Source organism: Scomber japonicus, chromosome 12, assembly GCF_027409825.1.
Source record: "Scomber japonicus isolate fScoJap1 chromosome 12, fScoJap1.pri, whole genome shotgun sequence".
Lineage (NCBI taxonomy): Eukaryota > Metazoa > Chordata > Actinopteri > Scombriformes > Scombridae > Scomber > Scomber japonicus.
Genome location: NC_070589.1, coordinates 12,999,836 through 13,022,254, shown reverse-complemented (window position 1 = coordinate 13,022,254; position 22,419 = coordinate 12,999,836). Strand labels below are relative to the sequence as shown.

General features: G+C 42.3%; 1 protein-coding gene across 2 annotated transcripts; it reads right to left on the bottom strand.

The window, feature by feature from the left end:
• Nucleotides 1-15: 15 nt before the first annotated feature.
• On the bottom strand, nucleotides 16-22,419 carry pkn2a (protein kinase N2a). Of its 2 annotated transcripts, none has more exons than XM_053329593.1 (23): nucleotides 22,073-22,419; nucleotides 15,280-15,444; nucleotides 14,719-14,854; nucleotides 10,213-10,367; nucleotides 7,185-7,314; nucleotides 6,877-7,022; nucleotides 6,485-6,698; nucleotides 5,856-6,041; nucleotides 5,572-5,681; nucleotides 5,303-5,446; nucleotides 5,006-5,081; nucleotides 4,711-4,867; nucleotides 4,175-4,301; nucleotides 2,988-3,124; nucleotides 2,673-2,748; nucleotides 2,485-2,576; nucleotides 2,173-2,349; nucleotides 1,980-2,042; nucleotides 1,817-1,893; nucleotides 1,591-1,733; nucleotides 1,383-1,490; nucleotides 1,179-1,259; nucleotides 16-1,079 (listed from the first exon to the last, which is right to left on the bottom strand). In XM_053329593.1, the coding sequence occupies exons 1-23, from the start codon at nucleotides 22,091-22,093 to the stop codon at nucleotides 876-878; spliced, it is 2,925 nt and encodes a 974-aa protein (XP_053185568.1). In that variant the 5' UTR covers nucleotides 22,094-22,419; the 3' UTR covers nucleotides 16-875. The 2 variants fall into 2 exon arrangements, with proteins under 2 accessions (XP_053185568.1, XP_053185567.1); XM_053329592.1 differs by lacking the exon at nucleotides 22,073-22,419 and adding an exon at nucleotides 17,612-17,919.

Below are 22,419 nucleotides of genomic sequence, written 5' to 3'. Positions count from 1 at the left end.
TTTAATTAAAAAATCGATTTAAGTGATGGTCTATGAAAATTAATCTGAATTTAAGTAGGAGCCATTTTATACTAATATCATGTGTCTTGTATCCAGAAGCTTCAGGTAAGTAAAGTGTTCAACTGGGTTATAGACAGAGACTGGGACCCTCAGATGAAAGGAGATGTAGTGTGAAGACTAACTTGGATTTCGAGGAGCAGCAGTAGTAGTCAAGATGTTTGTTTTAGAGCGTTCGGTGACGATGCTTTAAGCACTTCAAATTCACGGAACACCAGTTTCAGACATGATTGTGGCAGAAATGTCAAAGTTAACAGTGAGATAAAAGTCCTAAAGCTATGGCGAGGGCTTTGAGAAGAAATAAAGAGAGAAGAAAAAAACACGACAATAAAATATACGACTGAATATAATCTGTACAGATTCGAAAGAAAAAGAGGAAGACAGTGACACTATATAAACTGATTGTGATGTTGCCGTCTTCTCGGAGTTCATATGAAAAACATTCTCAGTGGTCAGACAACGAACACGACGACGTGTGCATCCCTCCTCCTTCACTCAGTTTCTCCAACAACAGAGTTTCATTTGTTTTTCTTTTTGTTTAAAAAAAAGTTCTTCATGTTGATTTAAAAAAAAGAAAAAAAGACGATTGGGGTTCCTCAGGAGGCTTCTGGACTTGTTTCTCAATGGCACAGAGTTCTGCCCGAAGGCCTGGGGAGCCACGTTCGCTGCTCCACCAACATTTTGGGCAGGGAAGAGGATAGTTTTAAACAGATGTGAGTTACAGTCATTGCTGTTCTTGTTGGTTCACAGTGTGTGTGTGTGTGTGTCTTTGTGTGCATGTGTGTGTGCATTTGTTTGTAGAGGGGAGGTCAGGTGAGCTAACACCAGTCAGCAATGTAATCAAAGTCAGAGAACATGCTCTGCTCGTCCAAGTTCAGCATTCGGGGTTCCCTCGGTGGCGTTAAGATGGGCGCCTCTGAGGTAAATTCATCGTCGAAGTTGCTGACGTCGTTGGCGCCCTGGATGGTCGGCACGAACGGTGGCTTCACCTTCTTCGCCAGCAGTCCGTTCCAATCCATGCTCTGCCCACGGCCAAATAAAGAGTGTGGGATTAGTCTCAAGTTCTTAATTACAAAAAACCCCAAAAACGATCAGAGTAAATTCTCTTTTCTTTAACTCACCCTGAAGAATAGATGTTTCTTAACCTCCTCTGCGTCCCTTTCTCCTGCTCCTAAACGTCGTTCGGGGCTTCTCCTCAACAGCTGAGCACATGAAGAGGAAGATAAAATACAGTAAATCCACTGAGTCTGAGCGCGCTGAAGATATATTAGGCAGAATTCACAGTCAAATGAAAACATCTGTTGGCTTTCAGTCAATAAACGCACCCTCCTCATGATGGAGATGGCCTCAGTCGAGAGGAACCGTGGGTAGCGGACTTCATCGTTGACAATGCTGTCAAACACCTCCTCCTCATCGTCACCGGGGAAGGGGGACTGAAACAGACGTTGGCATGAATCAAATGGTACGATAATATGCAATAATGTACTGTTGCTGATATCGAATGTTTAACATCTTGATGAAACGTGTGCTCACCTCCCCAACCAGCATCTCGAAGATGAGGACACCGAGCCCCCACCAGTCCACGGCACGAGTGTACGACGTTTCAGTCAAAACCTCCGGAGCTAAAAACTCTGGCGTGCCACAGAAAGTACTGGTGCGGTCCCTGAAACCCATTCCTGAAAACAACACGCAGGATGAAGAAAAATCTTGCTGCACATTTCATAACATAAAATCATCAGTAAATGTTTCCTCATTTTACCTTCTTTGCAAAGCCCAAAATCAGCAATCTTCACATATCCCTCTGTATCCAGGAGCAGGTTATCGAGCTTCAAATCCCTGCAAATGACCAAAAAAAAAAAAAGATTGAAAACTTTGAAAAATGTCCTGAACAGATGTGATAGAATGTTTGTCAAACTGCTTACCTGTACACAATCTTATGGTCATGTAAGAACTGTAACCCCAGAACGACACAGGCTGCATAAAACCTGCAAAGACCCAAAAATCAAACTTTACTGACAAATGTGAAGAAAATCAGAGAGCCAAGAGAGAATAAGAGTGAGCTTTACTAAATGACAATATGTAAACTAAAAATAATGTAAAGCTGTGATCACTCACACGGCCCTGGGCTCAGAGAAAACATCAGCATGGATGTGCATCATCAGGTCCCCTCCCGCTGCGTATTCCATGACAAAACAAACATGCTCCTGCGTCTGGAAACATGCAAAAAGGTTGACCAGGAACGGGTGGCGGACGCTGTTGACTGTTTCGAAAATCCTCTTCTCACACATCAGACTGGAAAGAGAGGAGAAAGTGGGAGTCATAATTTGTTCTCATAATCTATGATAATGACACATGAACAATTAACCAAGACAAAAAGACATCTTTCTTTTCCAATTAACTAGCTGAGCATCCATTTTCAACTTTTACCTGTCCACCTCATCACGAGCCACAATGTCTCCTTTCTTCAGAGCTTTGATAGCGAACATCTCTCCAGTGCTTTTATACTCAGCTAACAACACCTGCAAGAAGAGGGGCAGAAAAAAGACACGCTTCAGCAAAACTGAGTTTAAGTTTTGCACCTGCTTTATCGTGTTGGACGATCGAATGAAACGCACCTTTCCAAAGTGTCCACGTCCGAGGACCGCCACACATTTGAAGTCTTTGAGACTAAAGTGGAACTGCTCTTCTTCCCTGGAAATGACAAAGTTTTTGATTTAGCATCTGTTATAAATACAGTGTCTATAAGCGTAGAGCTGTTTGAATAAAGAATCCAGCTGCAGGAGACTACATAGTCATTTCTGCAACATGACAGTTAAAACTACAAACATGATGAGTCAAAGCCAGGGGGCGCTGTTTACACCCATGTGAATATCTGCATGTCAGAGCTTGAGAACAGACCTTAACATATGACAATAACTCTTAACTCTTACCTTATATCTGCGTCTTTTTGAATGGCAGTGAGCTCCAGGTCTGGATGCTGGATCTCCTGCTCCACTACTCCGTCCAGGTCCCCCTTCACCGCTATGCTGTTTCTCTTGTTCAGGAAGTCGAATGAGGCGAGAGCATCCTGCAGAGAGAGAACGCAGAGCAGGAGGAAGGTGAATTCATGTGAAACTACAAGTATTGCCTCGCAGTTGTATGCCTCCACCAACAGGTCAAGTGGCAGCTTTATATCCATGTCTGTCCAAACTCATATTAGTAGTGAAGACTTTGAAGGAATTTAATAAAAGGTATTAAGTGTATTTTCCTTGTATGTGTTCACGTTTGGCATGTTTGTGTTCACAAGACACAAAGTTGTAGCCATGACAGTAGAAGATGTTTCAGATTTGGATTTTGCAACACAGAAGATCTAGACAGTCACCATAGTTTGAAGGTGGACACCCAAGATTAGTGTCACCAATTCAGTATCAAACAAAACGTGAAATATGGTCACAATCTGCCCTTCTGTTGCTCAGATATGGTGTTCAATATTTAACAGAGAAGTGATTTGCAGAACATTACAATGTCACAGGGAAACTGACCTTTGACACTTTAGATATATATTGTAATCACTTCATCATTTTAACCTGTTTGACATCTGTGTAAAGTGATGTCATAATGAACTACTTTTTGAGATATGGCCAAAAATGTGTTTTGTGAGGTCATGGTGACCTTTGGGCCTTTGACCATCAAAATCTAATCAGTTCATCCTTGAGTCCAAGGGGACGTGCATAAAAACTCTAAGTGTATGATAGTATTTTTAAGGTATTATTTGAAGTTTTTGTTTTTAGTTTAGTTTTTACAGCATGGCTAGCAAAGCATTTTATTGGAAGACAGCAGTTAAAATGTTAGTTATATCCCATCTGACCATTAAATGCTACAATTTACCCTCTTGAATTTTTCATCTATTATTCCTGTCAAATGATTTCTACATAGTCCTTCTTGTCTGGCTGCATGCTGTTATAATGCATTAAAAAAAACTTTGAACTTGTAAAGGAATGTTTTTTTGTTTTAAACAGAGCGTGACATGAACCAGACTCAAACCACTGAGCTACTTGCTGTGCCATCAACCAGCTGTGATTACATCAGTTCATTGCTGCCTTATCGGCGATAGCTTGTGAATCCTGTAATACTATACCTGTACTTCCTCCTTGTCGGGCATCTTATGCTGCACAAGTGGCTCCCGGATGTCGTCGGGTGCTGGGTAGTGCTTGGGTCCTGGGGTGGGCTCTTTGTCAAAGTCTAGCTTGGTCACCAGTGGGTCGCTGTGTACGGACAAGAGTACAGCTTAGTGATGATATCAGAGATCCAGCAAAACACCACAACAATGTCTTCTACTGCAGGTTTACAGAGCATATGATAGCATAGGACCTCATGAAAGTCTGAGGGACCGAAACGTTGTAACTAAAACTACACTACACTTTAATTTTTGGTTGCATATTCCTTGCCACTACTCAGGTGTGCAGAGATTTCTTTCCGTATTTTATCTATTAACACAAATCATTTTCTACTGATGCAGGTTTGCAGAGCACAGATGCCCACAAATAAACAATGTGTCTCACTTTTGATTTTATTCCGTGTTACAAATGATTTTTTCTCACTTTGTCATCACTTCAGTGCATGTTAATTACTGTTAAATATCCATGTAAGTGCAGTATGAGCATGTTTCAGCACCTGCAGGGTGTGGGTGAACCAGGCAGGCTGCTGGGCCCAGTCTCAACTGCCTGCGGGCTGAAGGAGTTAGTGCTGACGGTCGGTATGGCTCTTCTCACCAGGCGGCCCCATGTGGCGATGTTGATGTTCATCTGAGGGGCTCGCAGGAAGGTCTTACCTGAGAGAGAAGAGGAAGGGTAGAGAAAGAAGAGAAGAAATAAGAGAGGAGCATGTGGTTTAATACAAAGTAATATCTCCTTTCCGTTAGCCCATAGAAACTGATTTGGTAATCAAATCTGTAACACTACTAACTCACCTTGCTGCTTTGAGAAAATCTTCTTTTGTCTTTGCAACTTTGGCCGTCTCTCAATGACAGGATTGAAAAACGTTACCTGATAAAGAGAAACAGTAAGTTCAACTATGAGAGATCTACTTCAGTGTGTACATGTGCACACGCAGTATGTACGGTGGCAACCTTCCAAACATTGTAAAATAAACATTATGCTGCTGAGAGTAGTGTGTGATCAGAATAGATTTCTACAGGCCACCATGAGTGTTTCAATGTGTCATTTGTCACCGGTGAAGGCTGATAATAGTCTCAGTATGTGCACACCTCAGCAAACAGCATCCCCTGTGGCTCCAGGTACAGACACATCCCGTGACGCTGGTTGTCTAGGAAGTCCTCCAACCGCAGGAACTTGACCGCGCAGAGCGAACGCCAGTCACGCCAATACACCGAGATCTCCAGTTCACGAGACTACAGGACACACAGACCGCAACAAACAGAGGTGAAACACACCGACCGTGTTAACCAAACACACCATTGAGTCAACAGCATCTATGTAGGCCAAGGTCAGAAATGTGTGTGAGCGTGTGTGTTACCCGATCCAGCTCCAATGTAAACTTCTGGTCCCAAGCCTGGTTGCTGACTGGCCTCCAGCTCGTCTGGCCGACTACCGTGTTGTCCAGTTTCAAAACTGCACCGATCTCATCTGAGGAAACACACAGTGGAAAAATATTCTAATTGCGACTGTTACTCAGCGTTATACAGATGAGGTATTTAATGGTAACGTCGGTGACACTTAAAAGCAGTCTGGTAATTATTGTCCTGTCACTTTATCAATATTTGCTCTTTTCAGATAACGTCAAGGGTGAGATTTACTTACTGGAGAGTTCCTCGCTCTTCGTCACGTTACGTGAACTCACGCCGCGGTTTCGGTTTGCTCTGCTGATGAAGGATGAGCGCGTCTCGCTCGGGCTCCAGCCGGGCAGTGGGATAGATGCAGCTTTGGAACGGCCCGGGACATTTTCCAGAAGGTCCTGACAGCCCATGAGCCTAACGTCTAATGTGCCTGGTGATGAGGAAGGACAAAACAACAATCACATAATCTGTCTCGTTGAGTTATTGCATTTCATAAATTACATAAGTATTTAAACATCGTTTTGAAACCAGCTAGCCTAATTCAGACTATTCTAATATAAAGACTGAATCATTTGCCAACATACGTGCAGTCTATTTTATGGCACTTTCATGGTAACAATGAATAACATCTACTAACAACTGAGCATCGAGAAAGCAATGTGCATGTAACAACATATCAACTTAAATTTTAAATCATGGAGGGAATGTGGTTGGAAGTATTTAATTTGTTACATTTTAGATTATGAGCTCCCAAATAATATTAAGATATTTTATTGAGATTTGAATCAGGTATGAGTGCACAATTTGTAATGAAATGCAGTTTGAATAAGTTAACTAAAAATAAAATAGATAATAGAGATGGTCTATGGTCACCTGTGAGTGCAGCGGGCTTGGTCACAGTGCTGTACTGGTTCTGTGTGGAAATGATGCTCGATCTTGGGCTGAGGACCGGCGTGGACAGGAGGGACAGCTCCTCCACAATACTGCTGCTGCGCGGGTGGTTTTTAGGCAACTCATTGAGACGTTGCTCCAAGGAATATCGCAGGAGGTCGAGTTTTTGGCTGGACTCATTAAAACGAGCCTGCGCCTGGAGAGAGAAGAAGGAGAGATGAGTCACAGAGAGATGGCATCAATTACATAGTCAGTTTTACTTTAGTAGAGCACAGCAACAGTGTGCGGATCAGTTTCATTTTAAAGTTTGCCAGAATCTTCTTCCTAAATAAATGTGATTTGTGGGTGTGATTTATATGTATGCTGACACAAACCTCTGAATGTGCTCTTTTTTCTGTGACTTTTCCTGTGCCTAGGAGTTTCATGACGTTCTTGGCTCCCTCAGCCACAGCGGACTCTATCCTGGCGTGGTGACACAGCTCTTCCACCCGCAGGTCCAGCGGGCTGATGATGGGTTTGTCTGGAGGACAAAGGAGGACATGACTCTTTATTTAGAGACAAAACTGCTTATAAGACTTTATGTGGATTTTGTGGTGATTCCGTATCTGTGTTTTTGTTTGTCAGCAGCACTTCTCTACTAAACTGATTCTGCATGGCTCACTCAATGTAAGTGAAAGCTCACCCATCACTTCGTTGCTCTCAAAGCTCAGCTCGCTGGCTTGGCTGGCCTTAAGGATCTGCATCCTGATGAACTCGATCTTTGTCTTGCTGTCCTGAAGCATCTGCTGGGCTGTCGCTAGCAACTTACGATCCTGTGAGTGAAATCAAATATTAAGTGTCTGTAGGGCGAACCTCATAATTACATCCACACACTTGTAATATGAAAAACTGAGTCGACGGTTTTTTAATAATGTTTTGTTTTTCTGAGTCAAATAAGTCTTGGTGGAAGGACTTCACAGATGGTCGACAGCACACGCCATCCTTCGTCACTCATTGTGTTATGTTGTTGTGAGCACGCAACTCAAAAACAGGCCAGGACGCCAGGGCATGCCCTTACTTGGAGCCAAACATCGAGTGACCACATGGAAAATCTTGTTCACCAAAAAGTGGAATCTCATTGTGTGTTGTAATTGCTGACCCGCTCGAGCAAACTCCACCCAGAATTCCTCTGAAGTTTAAATCCTGGTTGTTGTTGATAGTGGCGCGCGCAGGAAAGACCTCTGTCCAACAGGCATTTCCTTTCTGACATCACGACAGGACTATTTCCAACTGGAAGGTGCCCCTGTCTGTCTGTCTGTCTGTCTGAGGTTGCTTATAAAACACTGTGACCTCCCCCTGGTCAGACAGGGAGAGAGAGGAGGAGGAGAAAGAGGGGCTGGGGGTGGCTTTGTGTGGCAGTTTCAGTCACCTTTACTACACTGCAGTACAAACACCTACATCAGTGCTGCTGCTGCCTCAAGCCACTGACCTTTCAGTTTTACATTACAATACATTTTTAGATTTATTTGATTACGCATTTTCTCCTCACATTTTTGCAAGTTGTTTTATGGTGTCTTGATTAGTTGAGTAACAGAAAATGAATCCTCAACCAACTATTTTGATGATAGATTGATCAAAATAGTTGCTGATTGTGTCATTTTTCAAGCCAGAAAAGCCCCAGAATGTGACTGTTCCAGCTTGTAAAATGTGACAAATTGCTTTTCTCATTTTATATCACTTTGAATTAATGTGTGAAATATTTTTTATATTTTCTGACATTTAGAGTAACTTACTAATTGAAGCAAAGTATTAAGTGACCAATATGTCAGACATGAAAGTAACTGACAGCTGCAGCCCTTTTGTAGAGTAAAACTTAAAGCCTACTTTGGGATTAGAAAAATTAGACTAGAAATGTGTAAGATATTTATTAATGAGAGGGTTCTTGTTGATTATCTTTGGGAAGAGTCAGGCTAACTGTTTCCGCCTGATCCTTATATTCATGCTAAGCTAAGCTAAGCTAAACAGCTGCTGGCTGTACAGTAGCTTCACAGTTACTGGACATGAAAGTGACCTGATCTTTTCATCCGACCCTCAGCAAGAAAGCCAATAAGTACGTTCTTCAAAATGTGGAACTATTACTTTTCAAGGTGTGAGAAATTCAAATCAATTCAAGCGCCATTAAAACGACACACACAGAAACGTATAATGAAGGGCAGCGTTACATCACTGGCAGAGCAGTTGGCACCACTGAAATCCAATACTACACTAAAACCATCCACTAAAAAGGGTCTTCAATGGCTGGCTGACACGAGAGCCAAGCTGAGCATGAGAGGCTCTCAGTGCTCCAGCTGTTGTTATTGGACACACACACACACACACACACACACACACACACACACACACACACACACACACACACACACACACACACACACACACACACACACACACACACACACACACACACACACACACACACACAAGCTAAATTATAGTTTTTCTTACAGTGAGTATTAGAGGAGCCACAATGACCTTAAGAGCTTTGTGAACAAACAGCGGTGTGTATGACATACTGTATGTGTCAGCGCCTTCTCATGTTTCCTCCTCCCCTACAGTGAAGCCGTAAAAGCAAACCCACCATGTATCATTCTACCATGTGCAGGGTGGAAACTGGTTTTTAAACTGGGAACAAGCCTTCTCGCTCCAGCTTTCACGTGATTACGCTCACGGTGCCTTTCTAACAATGATGGTTCTGCGTCTGTGATATAACATACACCTCCATCCAGTAGTCTTGCTATTTGTTCTGACTGATGTTTAGGACAATATACAGCAGTAAGTTTCAGAATTTGCTTGAAAAGCACATTGAAGGTCATGTGAGACACACTCTTACTTTACTGTTTTTCCTATAACTTCTATACGATATGATAACTCTGGACTTGCCCAAGTAACAGCTAAGGTCTGGAAACAATATTGCTGTAACCCGGTCCAATAGGTTAAAATGAGATAAGATACATCTGAGGGCTCACAAGATGATTAACAGGACAGAAAAGACAAAACAAACAAAAAAACTTTTTCCCTCCAGGATTTTGTCTAATTCTTTGACTTTTTGTTTTTGTGAAAAACTGTGCAATACTGGATGGGTGTCACTTTTTGATCGAAATGATCTCAACCAGCAATGAAATTAAATTTGCGAATGCACATGACTTTGTTTGTTTGTTTGTTGCTATTCAAAACAAACAAACTTTCGAGAAGCAAAATTGAAAATGTTAACATGCTAATAATCCCCTCATTTCACAGGCAAACTGTAGCCGGGGTTTTTTTTCTACAACTATGGTAAAATACAACAAGTCAATGTTGAACCAGGAAGTTGGTTTGTAAACAGTGCCCAAAGAAACTGTTGGTACATTGATGGCTATTTTGTGTTTGGGTTAGATAACTTAACTGTTCACCCTCGTTTCCTCCTAGAAGTAAGTTTTAACATGAAGGTTTGTTTAAACCTGTATGATCGTCTGACATGTTTTAATGACATGACCACGTTACTAGATCTACCAGATAAGTACAATGTTATTATTCAGAATACAAATGATGGCAAAACTACAAACATAAGATCCAGGATGTATGAAACTAATTGTGTTTTTGTGTGTAACTGTGTACAACAGATGTGTATGATTTTACACACTTGGCAGTCTGACCGAGGTGACACCCCCTCCCCGCTTCATGTTGAATCCTACCTTGGAGGGCCCGTTGGAGTACATCTGAATCATGTTCTCGGCGCCCTGTTTGACCTTGAGCTCGATGTCGTTCTGTCTTTTGAGGGCTGCCAGGCGGCTACTGCTGGTGCACATTCTGGTCTCGCTGTTCGGGGTGTCTGGGGTCAGAGGGCATTCTGGGGAAAGTCATGAAAAAAAAAAAAAGTTAGTGCCTCATGGCTCTTTGGAAACAACTGCTGATATTTGAGGCTGTGTGTGCTGCTGGAGTCACAAATATACACTGACTGTAAACAGCAACTCAGCATGCGTGTGCTATTTCTGGCTGCCTGCCATTTTGAAGTTAGCTAAACAGTCCTGCAGCTCAGCGTGATGACCAAGAACTTTGTTTACAAAAACACGTCAGGTAGCAACTTCAGTAGTCAAATAATGTATCCAAAAAGTTCTGCTGTTTATACACTGATGTGGTTTGTTAACACAAGGCTCCATTTGATTCACTCTCTCCAGACGAGATGGACTACACAAATCAGCACTAACATCTGGATCAGAAATTTCAGATCAATATATGGTACTTTCAGACAGCAATCAAATGTGTTTTTTTTCTCTCCATTATGCAGACAAAAGAATCACGCTTGCAAATGGGAAGCCAGATGACAGAAATCACCAAATATAAATGAAGAATGACTTGGTTTGTTAAACAGCTGTGATAGAAAGACAGTCACTGATTTTCTCTCAACTGATTGATGCTTTCCTGAAATCTGTCGCAACTCTAACAGCAGAGGGTAACCCTGCAGCCATGTCTAATCCGAGCACTTGATGAGAAACAACAACAATAAAACAAGTGTGAACTTGCACACAACGACTCATACTACAGTGACATTACTACACATGCAGATAAAAACACGTTTAACAATCGTATATCCACAACTATTACAAATTCAGACTGTGTGGGCTCTTTTTGTGTTTTCTTCAGATTCTGAAAAGAAGAGGACAGATCATATACTGGTGCTTCTTTTCCCAAATTAAAGTAGACTTCTGGGTCTGTCACACACACACACACAAAAGTGAAAATGAAAACAAGTGTCTTCTATCTGCTGAACTGGACTGCAGTACTGGGCGATGAGCTCACCGTTTAGTTTTTTTGGGGTTTTTTCATGTCTGAACTTGAAAAGGTGCAAAGAAAACCCCTCCCCAGAATGATCTCACACACATACCCACACACACACACACACACACACACACACACACAGGTGAGGTGGGCAAAAAAACCTGCCTGACTTCTCCTGACTTGACTTGCAAGTTCAGTTTCAGAGTGTGTGCCGTCATAGTGGAACTCCTCTTAGAAAAGGGACCCAAACATTTGAGTTAGAAAGAGATTACACCTACAAAACATCAGCTCATTATACATCTTTATTTAGTCTTTTAGGTCAATTCTTGTCTTTTGGTTTTCTAAAGTCCTGTAAAAAAAGCCATATGATATAAATATCTGTAAGAAAAAAAAAAAAAAAAAGGAAACAAGAAAAAAGATTTAGCTTAAGGTGTCTTGGCTCCGTTCAAGTGAGCCCAACTGACACTATGTACAATAACAACAGTGAAGAAAATCAGTTATTTTAGGAAACGCTGCCAAACACACATGCCAAACAATAACCAGCAGGCGAGTCTGTGATTCATTCACTCCAAATGTTTCACCAAAACAGTGTCTAATGAATCCTTTGAACACCTGCGGGATCTGGGCGGAAAGGAAGCATGTGATTCTTTGAACTGAATGTTTGAATGATTCATCTAATGACCCTTAATAAACTGAGAGAGCATCACTGCTGAGGTTTCTGTCAGCCTTCCCGGGGCAACCCTCTTGTGTACAGATACACACGGGCAAACACACTGAGAGGCAGGGGATAGACGGGAAGAACGTGACTGGGCACTCGTAGTCTTTCATCCAAACATGTGTGTAGAAAGCCTATGGAGACGGGTGGGAATTTAACAGAGGCTTGGGGCAAAACTGTCTTTACTGTTCAGAAAAGTCACACTGCATCGTCTTCAGTGTAACTGCGACTACAGTAAGACCATGTTGAGTCGGAGATGGACCCATAACAGAACCACAACAACCCTGTCTCCATTTCAGAAGGAGATTTTTGTTGCATATCAAACCGCTCCCTCTGTTTTGTCTGGTAGGGCTGCAACTTATTATTTTATTCACTGATTCATCTGTCAATTATTTTCTCAATGAATCTATTAGTCAGTTAAAATATAAACATCTCAACAAACAGTCAACAACCAAAGATCTTCAGTTCAATACATTTGGTAAAGAAAACAGAAAATATTCACATTTAAGAAGCTGACGCAAGAGAATTTTAGCATTTTTTCTTTGGAAAATGACTATCAAAATAGCTGTCACTTCATTTTCTGTCAATCAACAAACCAATGAATCATCTAATCGTTACAAGGCTAATGATCTTAAGATCACGTTCACAAGTCATGTGCGATGAGAGACTTAATAGCTGAGAATGAAGAAGACACACGTGCAAAAGTGCTGTGTATGTCATCCAGCCTACGCTCGGGGCTTTCCTCTCTGAGTGTGGGGGGTGGGGGGCTTTGGTCGAGGTCATCATCGAGCCAAGAATTCAAGGACCCCTCCTTCCTCAGCGTGGTTCAGCCCACGCTGGGCTGGAGGACAAGATACTGAGCTACCGAATAGCTGCGGGGCTGATGTCACTGCTGGACAGCTGACAAGGGGAACCCTCCCTCACATTGACCCCGTGTGTATCGGATGAGAAAGCAACGAGAAACACGCTAACAATACTCTCTAAACAATGACATCATGATTGGGAGAACTGGCCCTAAAAACGGACATGAATGGTTGTCACTTGAGATGTGATGTAATGACTGGAGGGAAAACAGACTGGACTTGTATTCGGGGGAGTAAACTGTAGATCTTTGGGCAGGTCTCTTTATGAATGAAATCATATGTGACAGTGGGACCTGGCTGGTGACCCTGGGTCTGCGCCCAAAGAGTGTGTCGGTCCATTCCTAGCGTCAGCTGAGTGGCGGAGAATAACCAGAGCCTCCCTTCAAGCATCTCCTGGAACAAAAACACATTCTGGCTGCTCGCACAGGCAGCGCAACTCCTTCCTGCTAATTCAGGAAACAAGTGCCGTCTCTCGTGGATTGGAGAGCTGAACGTATTTCAAGAAGCTGTCTCATGACTGCGGAGCCGAGTTGCACTCGCTTCACTCCTCTCCATCATTTGGCGACGGCCAGCGACATTCCGCTGGCGTCGCGTCACTTAAAAAGAAAGCCCTCGTTCATCAGATGGAGGGTCACCAAGTCAAGCTAAATTTGTTCCCACTTAAGATAACCATTTACCAAGACAGCCTCCCTTCCCTCCCCCAACACACACATCCCTCCTCATTTACTTCCTAATGTCAACTGAACTGGGGGGATGTGATAGCGACAGGCAGACAAATACCATTCCTTCTCTTCCTGAATTCGCCCAGGCGACGACTGCCCCATAAGGCCACTGCTGTAACGAAAACCGCGCTGGATGCGCACCGCTGTCGTGTTGTTAACTCTTTGCAAATTCCATTGTTGTCCACAAACGCACAGGAGCAGGCTTTCAGCGGCCTCCGAGGGAAACAATCGACAGCTCATTGTAACTGTCGGTGGAATGTGGAATGCAACAATGTCGGCCTCTGGAGAGTGAGTCACCTCCAAAGATTGAACGTGTGTGTGTGTGTGTGTGTGTGTGTGTGTGTGTGTGTGTGTGTGTGTGTGTGTTGATAGAAGTGTTGCTCTAACACAACATTGCAAAAGTTATTTACTCAGTGATACTTTGCATTTGCAGTACACCAGTATGTAAGCTAAACTGCTAAAGAGAACATGGTAATATATAATAAATGTATAACCTTGTGGGGTACAGAGGATGAATACTTTTGGCTGTCAGCAAGAAAACCATCACATGACCCTTCAAGCAAGAAGACTGGACTGCCATTGTCAGTGAAGCAGAGAAACTGGTCTTTGTCTGAGGATTACGTTATGAAAAAATATGTAAAATACTGGGAGAAACATGAGTCAGTAAGATATAACCCACTGAAAAACCACATTCCTCTACAGATATTGCATTTTCACACATTATACCACCTTATATGAAAAATAAATTAGTGTTCTAGAAAATGCATGTCACAATGTTCTTCCTGCTGTCAGTCACCATTAACCTGCATCCTTAACACCATCACATACTTAAACTGCTCTAGTCAGGCTGATACCATCAAAATATTCAGTCTACTGTCACACAAGTCAACAAAAAGCAGTAAATTCTCACACCTGATCATCTGTTTTGTATTTGTTTCTCCATTATTGGTACTTCAGTTGCCAATCATTCCACTTATCAATCAATCAACCAAAAAGTTCAGTTCCACTGCCGAAATGTAACAATGTGTAAACGTGTATGACGCATGTGCTGATGTAAGGATGGTGTAGTGTTAGTGTTATCAATCTCTCTCTCTTTTTTTTTTTTACACTGCTGCTTGTTACCTTGCAGCTCTTCTGGGTCTTTGACCACGATGTGGGCATTGAGCTCTTGCAGCTCCTGGTGAAGCTCCTCAACCTTCTTGTTTGATTTTTTCAGCATGTTGTCGACATAAGCCAGGCTCTTCTTGTCTGTGGTGACCTGAGGAGAGGAGAGGAGAGGAGAGGCTTGAGAAAGCGTTTATCTAATGACATAAAAATACAAGAATTAGGAGATTAAGGGGATTTCTACTGATGATCATGGGGAGTATTACTCAGCCTCACTATCTGGAGAAAAACAAAATCCTGATGATCTCATGTCGGTTATCTCAAGTTGGGATTGAGGACAATAAATTCATTACCAAAAAGACACAGTAGCGACACAGAGTTTGAAGGACATGGATATCTGAGAAGATGCTATTGGCTGCTGCACTGTATAAAATATGCTTTGAACCATGCTATAGTGTCTGTTATGAGCAAACTAACTTAATGGAAGCCCAATACTAAATTGCTGGACTACCCCTTTAATAAATGTCAATATGTAACAACTTGCTGCTTATCAAGTGAAAAAAAACACAGAGATATTACCTTTCGCAGGTTCTCTGCTCCTTCTTTGATCTTCAGCTCCTTGCGGATCTCGCGGCGGATCTGCTCCTTGATCTCTTCCAGCTTCTGTTGGACCATGGTGTCGGACAGGTCCAGGTTGTGTCCCAGACCCAATCGCTCTGCCACCATCTGGCCCCTGGCATCCCCCTGTGGGAGGAAAGGAGAGAAAGAAGGAAAAAAGAGAGAGATAAGAGGAAGGAGTGAAATGTAATTTAGCGAGGGTCAGTGAGGGAGGAGGAGGAGGAGGAGGAGGAGGAGGAGGAAAATGGGAAAGCGGAGTAAGAGGGAGGAGGAGAGGACATGCACAGGTCAGTGACTCAGTCAACAAATGGACTGCACACGCTGGCATATTTGAGTAGTGTTTAACCATCAGGGCTTATTAATATAAACTGTCTGCATCCAACTTGCAAATGCTTCGAAACAGCTGAGGCCGTTTCCTCACAAAATACATGCATCTCCATTTAGCAGTAAGTGCTCCTGACAGCAGTAAAGCAGCAGTAACAGAAGAGAAGCTGCACGCAACATTAACATCCTAGCAGTCACTCACTTTTCCTGATCCTGAGTATCTAGCGAACAACAACAATCTTTAGCAACATTTAAAGCTATAATGATGGAAATGCACTGAAAATAACTTCAGACCAAAACCTGAGATTGAACACTGGCTGCCTAACCTGGGTATTCTGAGGTCAGCCCGTTGTAGTGCTGGGTATTGAACTTGAGCTATCCTCTGCACCGTGTTTTCACTGCTGCTGTCAGTCACCAGTGACCTGCATCCTTAAAGCCTTCACCTCAACTAAAGAGGGATTAGAAATTACTTCCTGAATGGCTCCGAGCTTTAGAGGTCATTGTGAATAAGGTGGTGACGTTCCTCTGTTTGATCACAGAATACGCCTGCGACTATCTGACGACTGTGAATAATCAATTGATTTCCTTTCACCATACAATTCATTGATCAAAGCTCACAAGTTGGGCATCACAACAGGCCAAATTACAAACCAAAGGTACAGCCTGCTCTCATCTATGTACTACTGATATAATAAATTAAACGTACACATCATGACTGAACATCTGTAATGTTTCGGAAAAATCGTCAGTGTAAAGTAGGGTTGCGTTATGATTTCAAAAGCCCCCTTCCTGGTCCACACCAACATGAGGTGTAACCGATCACACAGTGTGCCCCGAGGAACAGCGCTGGGCTTGAAGCCAATTTGACACAGTGACAAACCGTCTAATTACAACTTCAGGTCCAACACGCAATGCTATTGGCCTCGAAAATACTTTATCTCATACTCACGTTGTGAAAGAGACGTCTGTGAATCAGCAGGTACATTTTTTGTAAACTCACCCAATTTGATCCATTCAGTCCGATCACATTTCCACAAGTCTAGAAAAGTCGCACGATTGAATCATTTTATCCACGCTCAAATTATCTGTAGTGGGTCTTTTGGCTTCATGCACCAAACGAACAGGGCCACGCCTCCAACGCTGCATCCATTCTTTTTATACGTCCACACTAACAGACACTCCTGCCCACACCTACCAAACTAACTACACATAATTCCTAATTGTTATACTATTATTGAAGCTTTTTTTCCACCATGTGTCACACTGTGCAAATTTAACTGACAATATTTAATGTTCAGGAAGAATGTAATAGATGAATTAATGTTGTAATAACTAGAGGAAACTCTTGTTGATTTATTGTCACACCCTGGCTGTTAAAATCCCAGTTTCCCTGCTTTGCATTTGAAGTGGCCCTAGCTGAAGCTAATTACCTGGCTGTAGTTTAGCGGCTTCAAATAATTCTTTTTTTATTAGGTAATAATAACCATAAAATGCTAAAAAAAAAATCTTATTGCGGTTTCTCACTGTAGTCATCACCATATGCCAGCCCAACTCACACAAACTCAAATCAAATTTTGTGTGTCACTCCAGATAACACAAGCTAATAAACATATAAAATGTAAAATAGACCCCGCTGCCGCCTGAAGGCCTCTGACACTGAGCCAAGTTTAAGTGTGTAAATTAACTTATTCCATTCATGGAACAAGGTTCATAATGAGATGTGAAAGACAGCACATCACCACACTAACTACCACGGGATCTCTTTTCTTCCTGCTTTCAACCAAATATGACTTTTATACAAAAGAAACTAGTCAAACCGAACACTCTGATATCCACATTTAGACTTAATGCGATTACATGCTATTTAATGATCAACTGTTCAAACTACAACAACCTGAGGAGAGAGTGGTAAAAAGATGGATCAAGTAAATACAAAACTTCTACTTTTGAACTAATCTTTCTTCCTTACCGTAGCTTCCTCAGTTTCATCCAACTCCATCTCTAAATCAGATGAACAACCCAGTCCTCGCATGTTCTGCTGACCAGCTAAACAGTCATTACATCCACCCCAGCGAAGGAAAAACGATACGCTCCGCCACAAAGGTTAGGCTACACCATGGCTGGGAGAGGCTCCGTCCAAGGCCACACTCATTCACTCCCCGAGTATCCGATTTTCTCTCGCGTTTTGCGCTCTCTTTCTCACACAGACTGTTGACATCAACAGGGGAAGATAAACCGTCTGAGCAGTGACAGCCAAATCCCTCTTAGCTTCACACTCTGTGAGGTCAGAGCAGCCCAGAATGGGACCTAATCTCGCTCCAGGGAGAGGACTGTGTCTAAAATTAACCCAAGTTAAAAACATAACGCTGGCTGTCCATTGTGGCCTTCCCCCCCTGGAAAGCAACTTGTGTGGTGGAGGAGAGGAGGAAAAACACTGAAACTACACACCCGACTACTGTAAGAAGGTTTTAAGTATAGTTAAGAGTGCTGTCGAAGTCTGAGAGCAGATGATAGTTAAGTTAAAAGTTTTTTACTCCACCGGTGTAAACAGAGCTTTTTAAAAACACGAGAGCTATCACTGTAAAAGCTGGCTGTGCTGTCTTCTTTTCCTGCTTCACTTTCACAGAAAATCCTCGTTCCTCACAGTCTTTTAAAGCCGGACTATCTCTGCTAATATCATAAAAAATAAATGTACTTTCATGAAACCTTCAGGAACCAAAAGACCTAATTTCCCTCAGCAAAAGCAATCATATTCAATGTGAGTATTTTATTAGGCCCTCATGTACTAACTCAATTGATCTGATCATGAGACAAGCTGCTTCAGGACCTGAGCGGCTCACCACAGTTAAACAGTTACCTGGGGGACATCCTGAAATTATCTACTCTATTTCTGACAAGCAGATTTATGTTCGGGGGGAAAAATGTTTGGTAAGATAAGGGATTTCCATGGGCTCAGTCATACGCTTGACTGGCCCTTGTGAAATTCCTCTCTCTCCTCTATAGGTGCTCACTTCAGAGGAAACTATAGTTTGCACATATCCTGGTCCGGAGGCTCCTTGATGACTCATAGGTAAAATGGAGGTCACAACTCCTGTGGAAGAATGGTGGTCGGGGACGGGGAGTTGGGGGTGTGTGTGTGGGGTGGGGTGGGGGGGGGCAGCTCTTCAAGCTCACTGCCCTGCAAAGCATGTTTGCACTGTAGCTGTGTTTGCCCAACGTGGTATGAGGACAGCGTGAGGACACCCAAAAGGGCCTATTTTACAGCACAACAATGCAAGGAAATCCACGAAAGGCCGATCAGATAAGGTGGAAATAAATCAGCTAGTAGGCCCGCAAGGTCTGCGTTTTAATTTGAGATCAAACAAAGAAACTGCATCCACAGAAAGAGAGCCGGTGCTCAGTCGTAAGATTGGTTTCACCTCTTGTTTCTCTGGAGTTGCAATACTTCCTCCAGTTGCTCTTTTACCTGTGCGGTGCTTATCATTTCATGCTGCTTGAGTGCGTTACCTAATCAGGGGAATGACGCCACACCGGAAACTCAAGACTTATTTGGTTTAAAGACGAGTGAAGCAGGAATTGTAAGCAACTGTTTCCACTCACGCCACAATGCATACAGTTTATGATAGATGGAGGATCATGTCAGTGCAGCTCTGCTAGCACCTCTCTGAAATGTCTAGGGCCTAAAATAAACTAAAAATTAACTGAAGAGTGCATCTTAAAACTTTAAGCTACACATGCTTTTGTTTAATATTAAAAGAAACAAAAGCTGCTGATTGATTTTAGATAATACTAATGATAAGATAGGGACTGTTCATCACCACAGAAATAAAAACAACCACATTTATAGTAATTACTGACCTGCAGACAGCCATCTAGCACCCTAAATTAATAAACCTGCTGATAATATTTACAAAAGTCAGTCAACTATTACCTACACATGCTGATCTTGTTAAAGAGCTCTTTTAGTGCCTCGGACATGAAAGGAAACTGTGAAGTAAAAGCAAACATTAGGTCTGAACTTCATGTGTAAGCAGGTTAAGTTGCTCTTTAAGCCTGAAAGCTTCAAGTCCAACAACAAGAGCTCCATTCAGACAATAGGACAATGGAAAAGTTGAGGCCACTATCCATGCTCACGCTTAAAAAGCCAAGCCCTTGCCATTTCTGTGCGAGGCCTATCTCAGCCTACAACCTGACACCCGGGCCCGTCTTACCCCACAGCTGGCTGCAGAGAGTTGGCCGCAGCCTGGTGCTCTGCTGAGACCAGAAATAGCAACACAGGCTAATAAAACGTGGATCCTACAAACGGAGCCTTAACACGAGCCTGAGACACATCACTATGTCAGATAAGACGGAGCCAGATGGACATTAGGTTTATTCTGTGTCGAGAGACGTGACACTGTAATGTCACAGATTGGGACAAGTGGTGAACTGCTCTGTGGCACCTGTTGCACTGCTCAGCTGATCTGGCTCTTCATTAAATTCCCTGTCCAGTCAAAAACGTGTTCCTTCAGTTGGATGTTTGAGCTTCACTGTGCAGGCTGTTTTCACATTCATCTGCTGAAAGGGGAAAGTTTTTTCTGTGCTAACCTTAAATCTGAGTTTGACAGGTGCTTACAAGCAAGATTTGTGACACCACAACTAATTTGGAGCCAGTCATTGTCCAGTGTGCAACTCATAGACAGATTGACTCATAGACAAGTGTGATGTGAAAACCTGAAGCCTCCAGTGCACATACTCTTGAGTTTACAGTGAAGTAGGAGACATCTTGTATTTAGCAGTTAAACTTTTGAATTGAAATATACTTGAATATTCATAGACCCAATCAGGGAGTCTGAGAAAATTGTATAGATTTTAAATTAGGTAACTAAAAAAACATATTAGACAACCAAATTAATATTCAAAGCAAAGTCATTTTATATATATTTAAATATTGGGGAGAGGGGGGTCTTTAGGGTTTAGAAGACATGGGGAAATATATAAAGCTAAATATATCCAGCTATTACTAAATAAATAAATAACTTCGCTAAATATAACAACTCATTGGCTCAACTACCAGATGTTGCCTCTTGACATTTTTTTGGGGCATTTCTTATGTTACATAATACAAAATGTGCTGCCATCACATGTAAACAACACAACACAGGGATGGGCTTGTTTGTTATCTATCATACTTCAAGTACTTGAGTGCGTCAGCTGAAACTGACAGCTCCGATGAACTTTTAATTCTCCTCCAGTCTACACAGATGGATGTCAACGCACAATTACAGTCTGACAATCTAGGTAAAATCAGTTCAAAGTAGTAGTAGTAGTAGTAGTAATAGTTATATGAGGAAACTGTTGATTTTTAGAGTCAGTGAATAAGATGACTAATAATATTTTTAACTCTTGTTCAGTGGCAGCATCACTGACATCAGCACCTGTTGGCTCAGTGCTCAGTTTCAGTCTGCAGGGAAACATAAATAGCAAACATTTAACCTAGTACTTCTCACTGGTGGTAGCTTTGTTATAAACTGTGATCACTTTCCTCATTCCTCCCTGTACAGATGACTAACAAACTGAGAGTGATCTTTTAAACTAGTTTGTTAGAGAGTAAAGCTAAAACACTACTTGACTGCACTTGTAACGTGTTTAGAGAAAGTTCAGGAGAAAGTTTCAACACTTTGATAGTTTTTTTTTAGAGGGGTGTTAGAAAGATTTATTTTAGGTCTGACGTCACTCAAGTGAAACCATATAAATCAGTGAGTCATGGCTGTTCATAGAAAATAAAAAGGGAGGACTGGACGATTAAACTTGCATAACTATTCAAATGACTGATGTTTACATGGGTTAAAGTACACCTCATTTCTCACCTCTGCTACATTACTGCTGACATATAAGTTCAACTGGTCTGTTTGGAAAAAAAACTTGCAGCAAACCGGTGAGCACTTGCTCCTCATAAACGATAGCAACATTTAGCACTTTATTCACATTACTGATAAACATGTTCAAACTGAAAAATACACTGCTAGCAGCTACATGACTGCATGGAGGGAAGCAGCGTTACACAGGTTGACTTAACGCTGGGCTACAGACCTGTAAGTTAACGTAGAGCAAACATTATTAGACTTCAACTATTGAACTAAAACAACAGAAACTTTTAACAACAGCGGCCCTTACATTCATTAACACGGCGGCTCCCGCACAAACCCACCGCTTTAAAACTTTGGAAACTTCAGGATAAGTTAGTTTGGATAATTGTTTCCCAGGCCTCAATCCATGGATAATTCCCAGACAACCCTTTGGGATCTAGATTAGGCCATTTACTTATATTCAACATTATCGCCGCACAGCGACCAAACCTCCATGAGACCAAACTGTTTGCTCACTTATTTATTAAGCCCTCTGGAGCAAGTTTGCGCACTTTTTCGCAACAGTTGTCAACTTTTCCTACCTGCACGGAATCGGCGGCCATCTTGGTTTTCGCCTTTGAATCAAATCCTACGGGGAGTGAGGAGGGGAGGTGGGACTCCAAAAACAAGCCTTGTTTTACGTTTCCCTCTCTGCGGACAAAAAGACGGGTTTATTTTGAACAAACCATCGGTCATCTCGGACACACGGGGCTTCCCATGTCGTCTTCACGCTTCTTTTACGCTTCCCGCGCCGTCCTATAGGGGTCCAGAGGGTGGACTGGTGCTCATAAATAAAATAAAAAAAAAAGCTGAAGCATGAATCTGTCCCAGAGCAGTTGGAGAGAAAGAGGAGGTGGTTACAGTGGAGGAGTCCGCCCAGAGAGGAGCC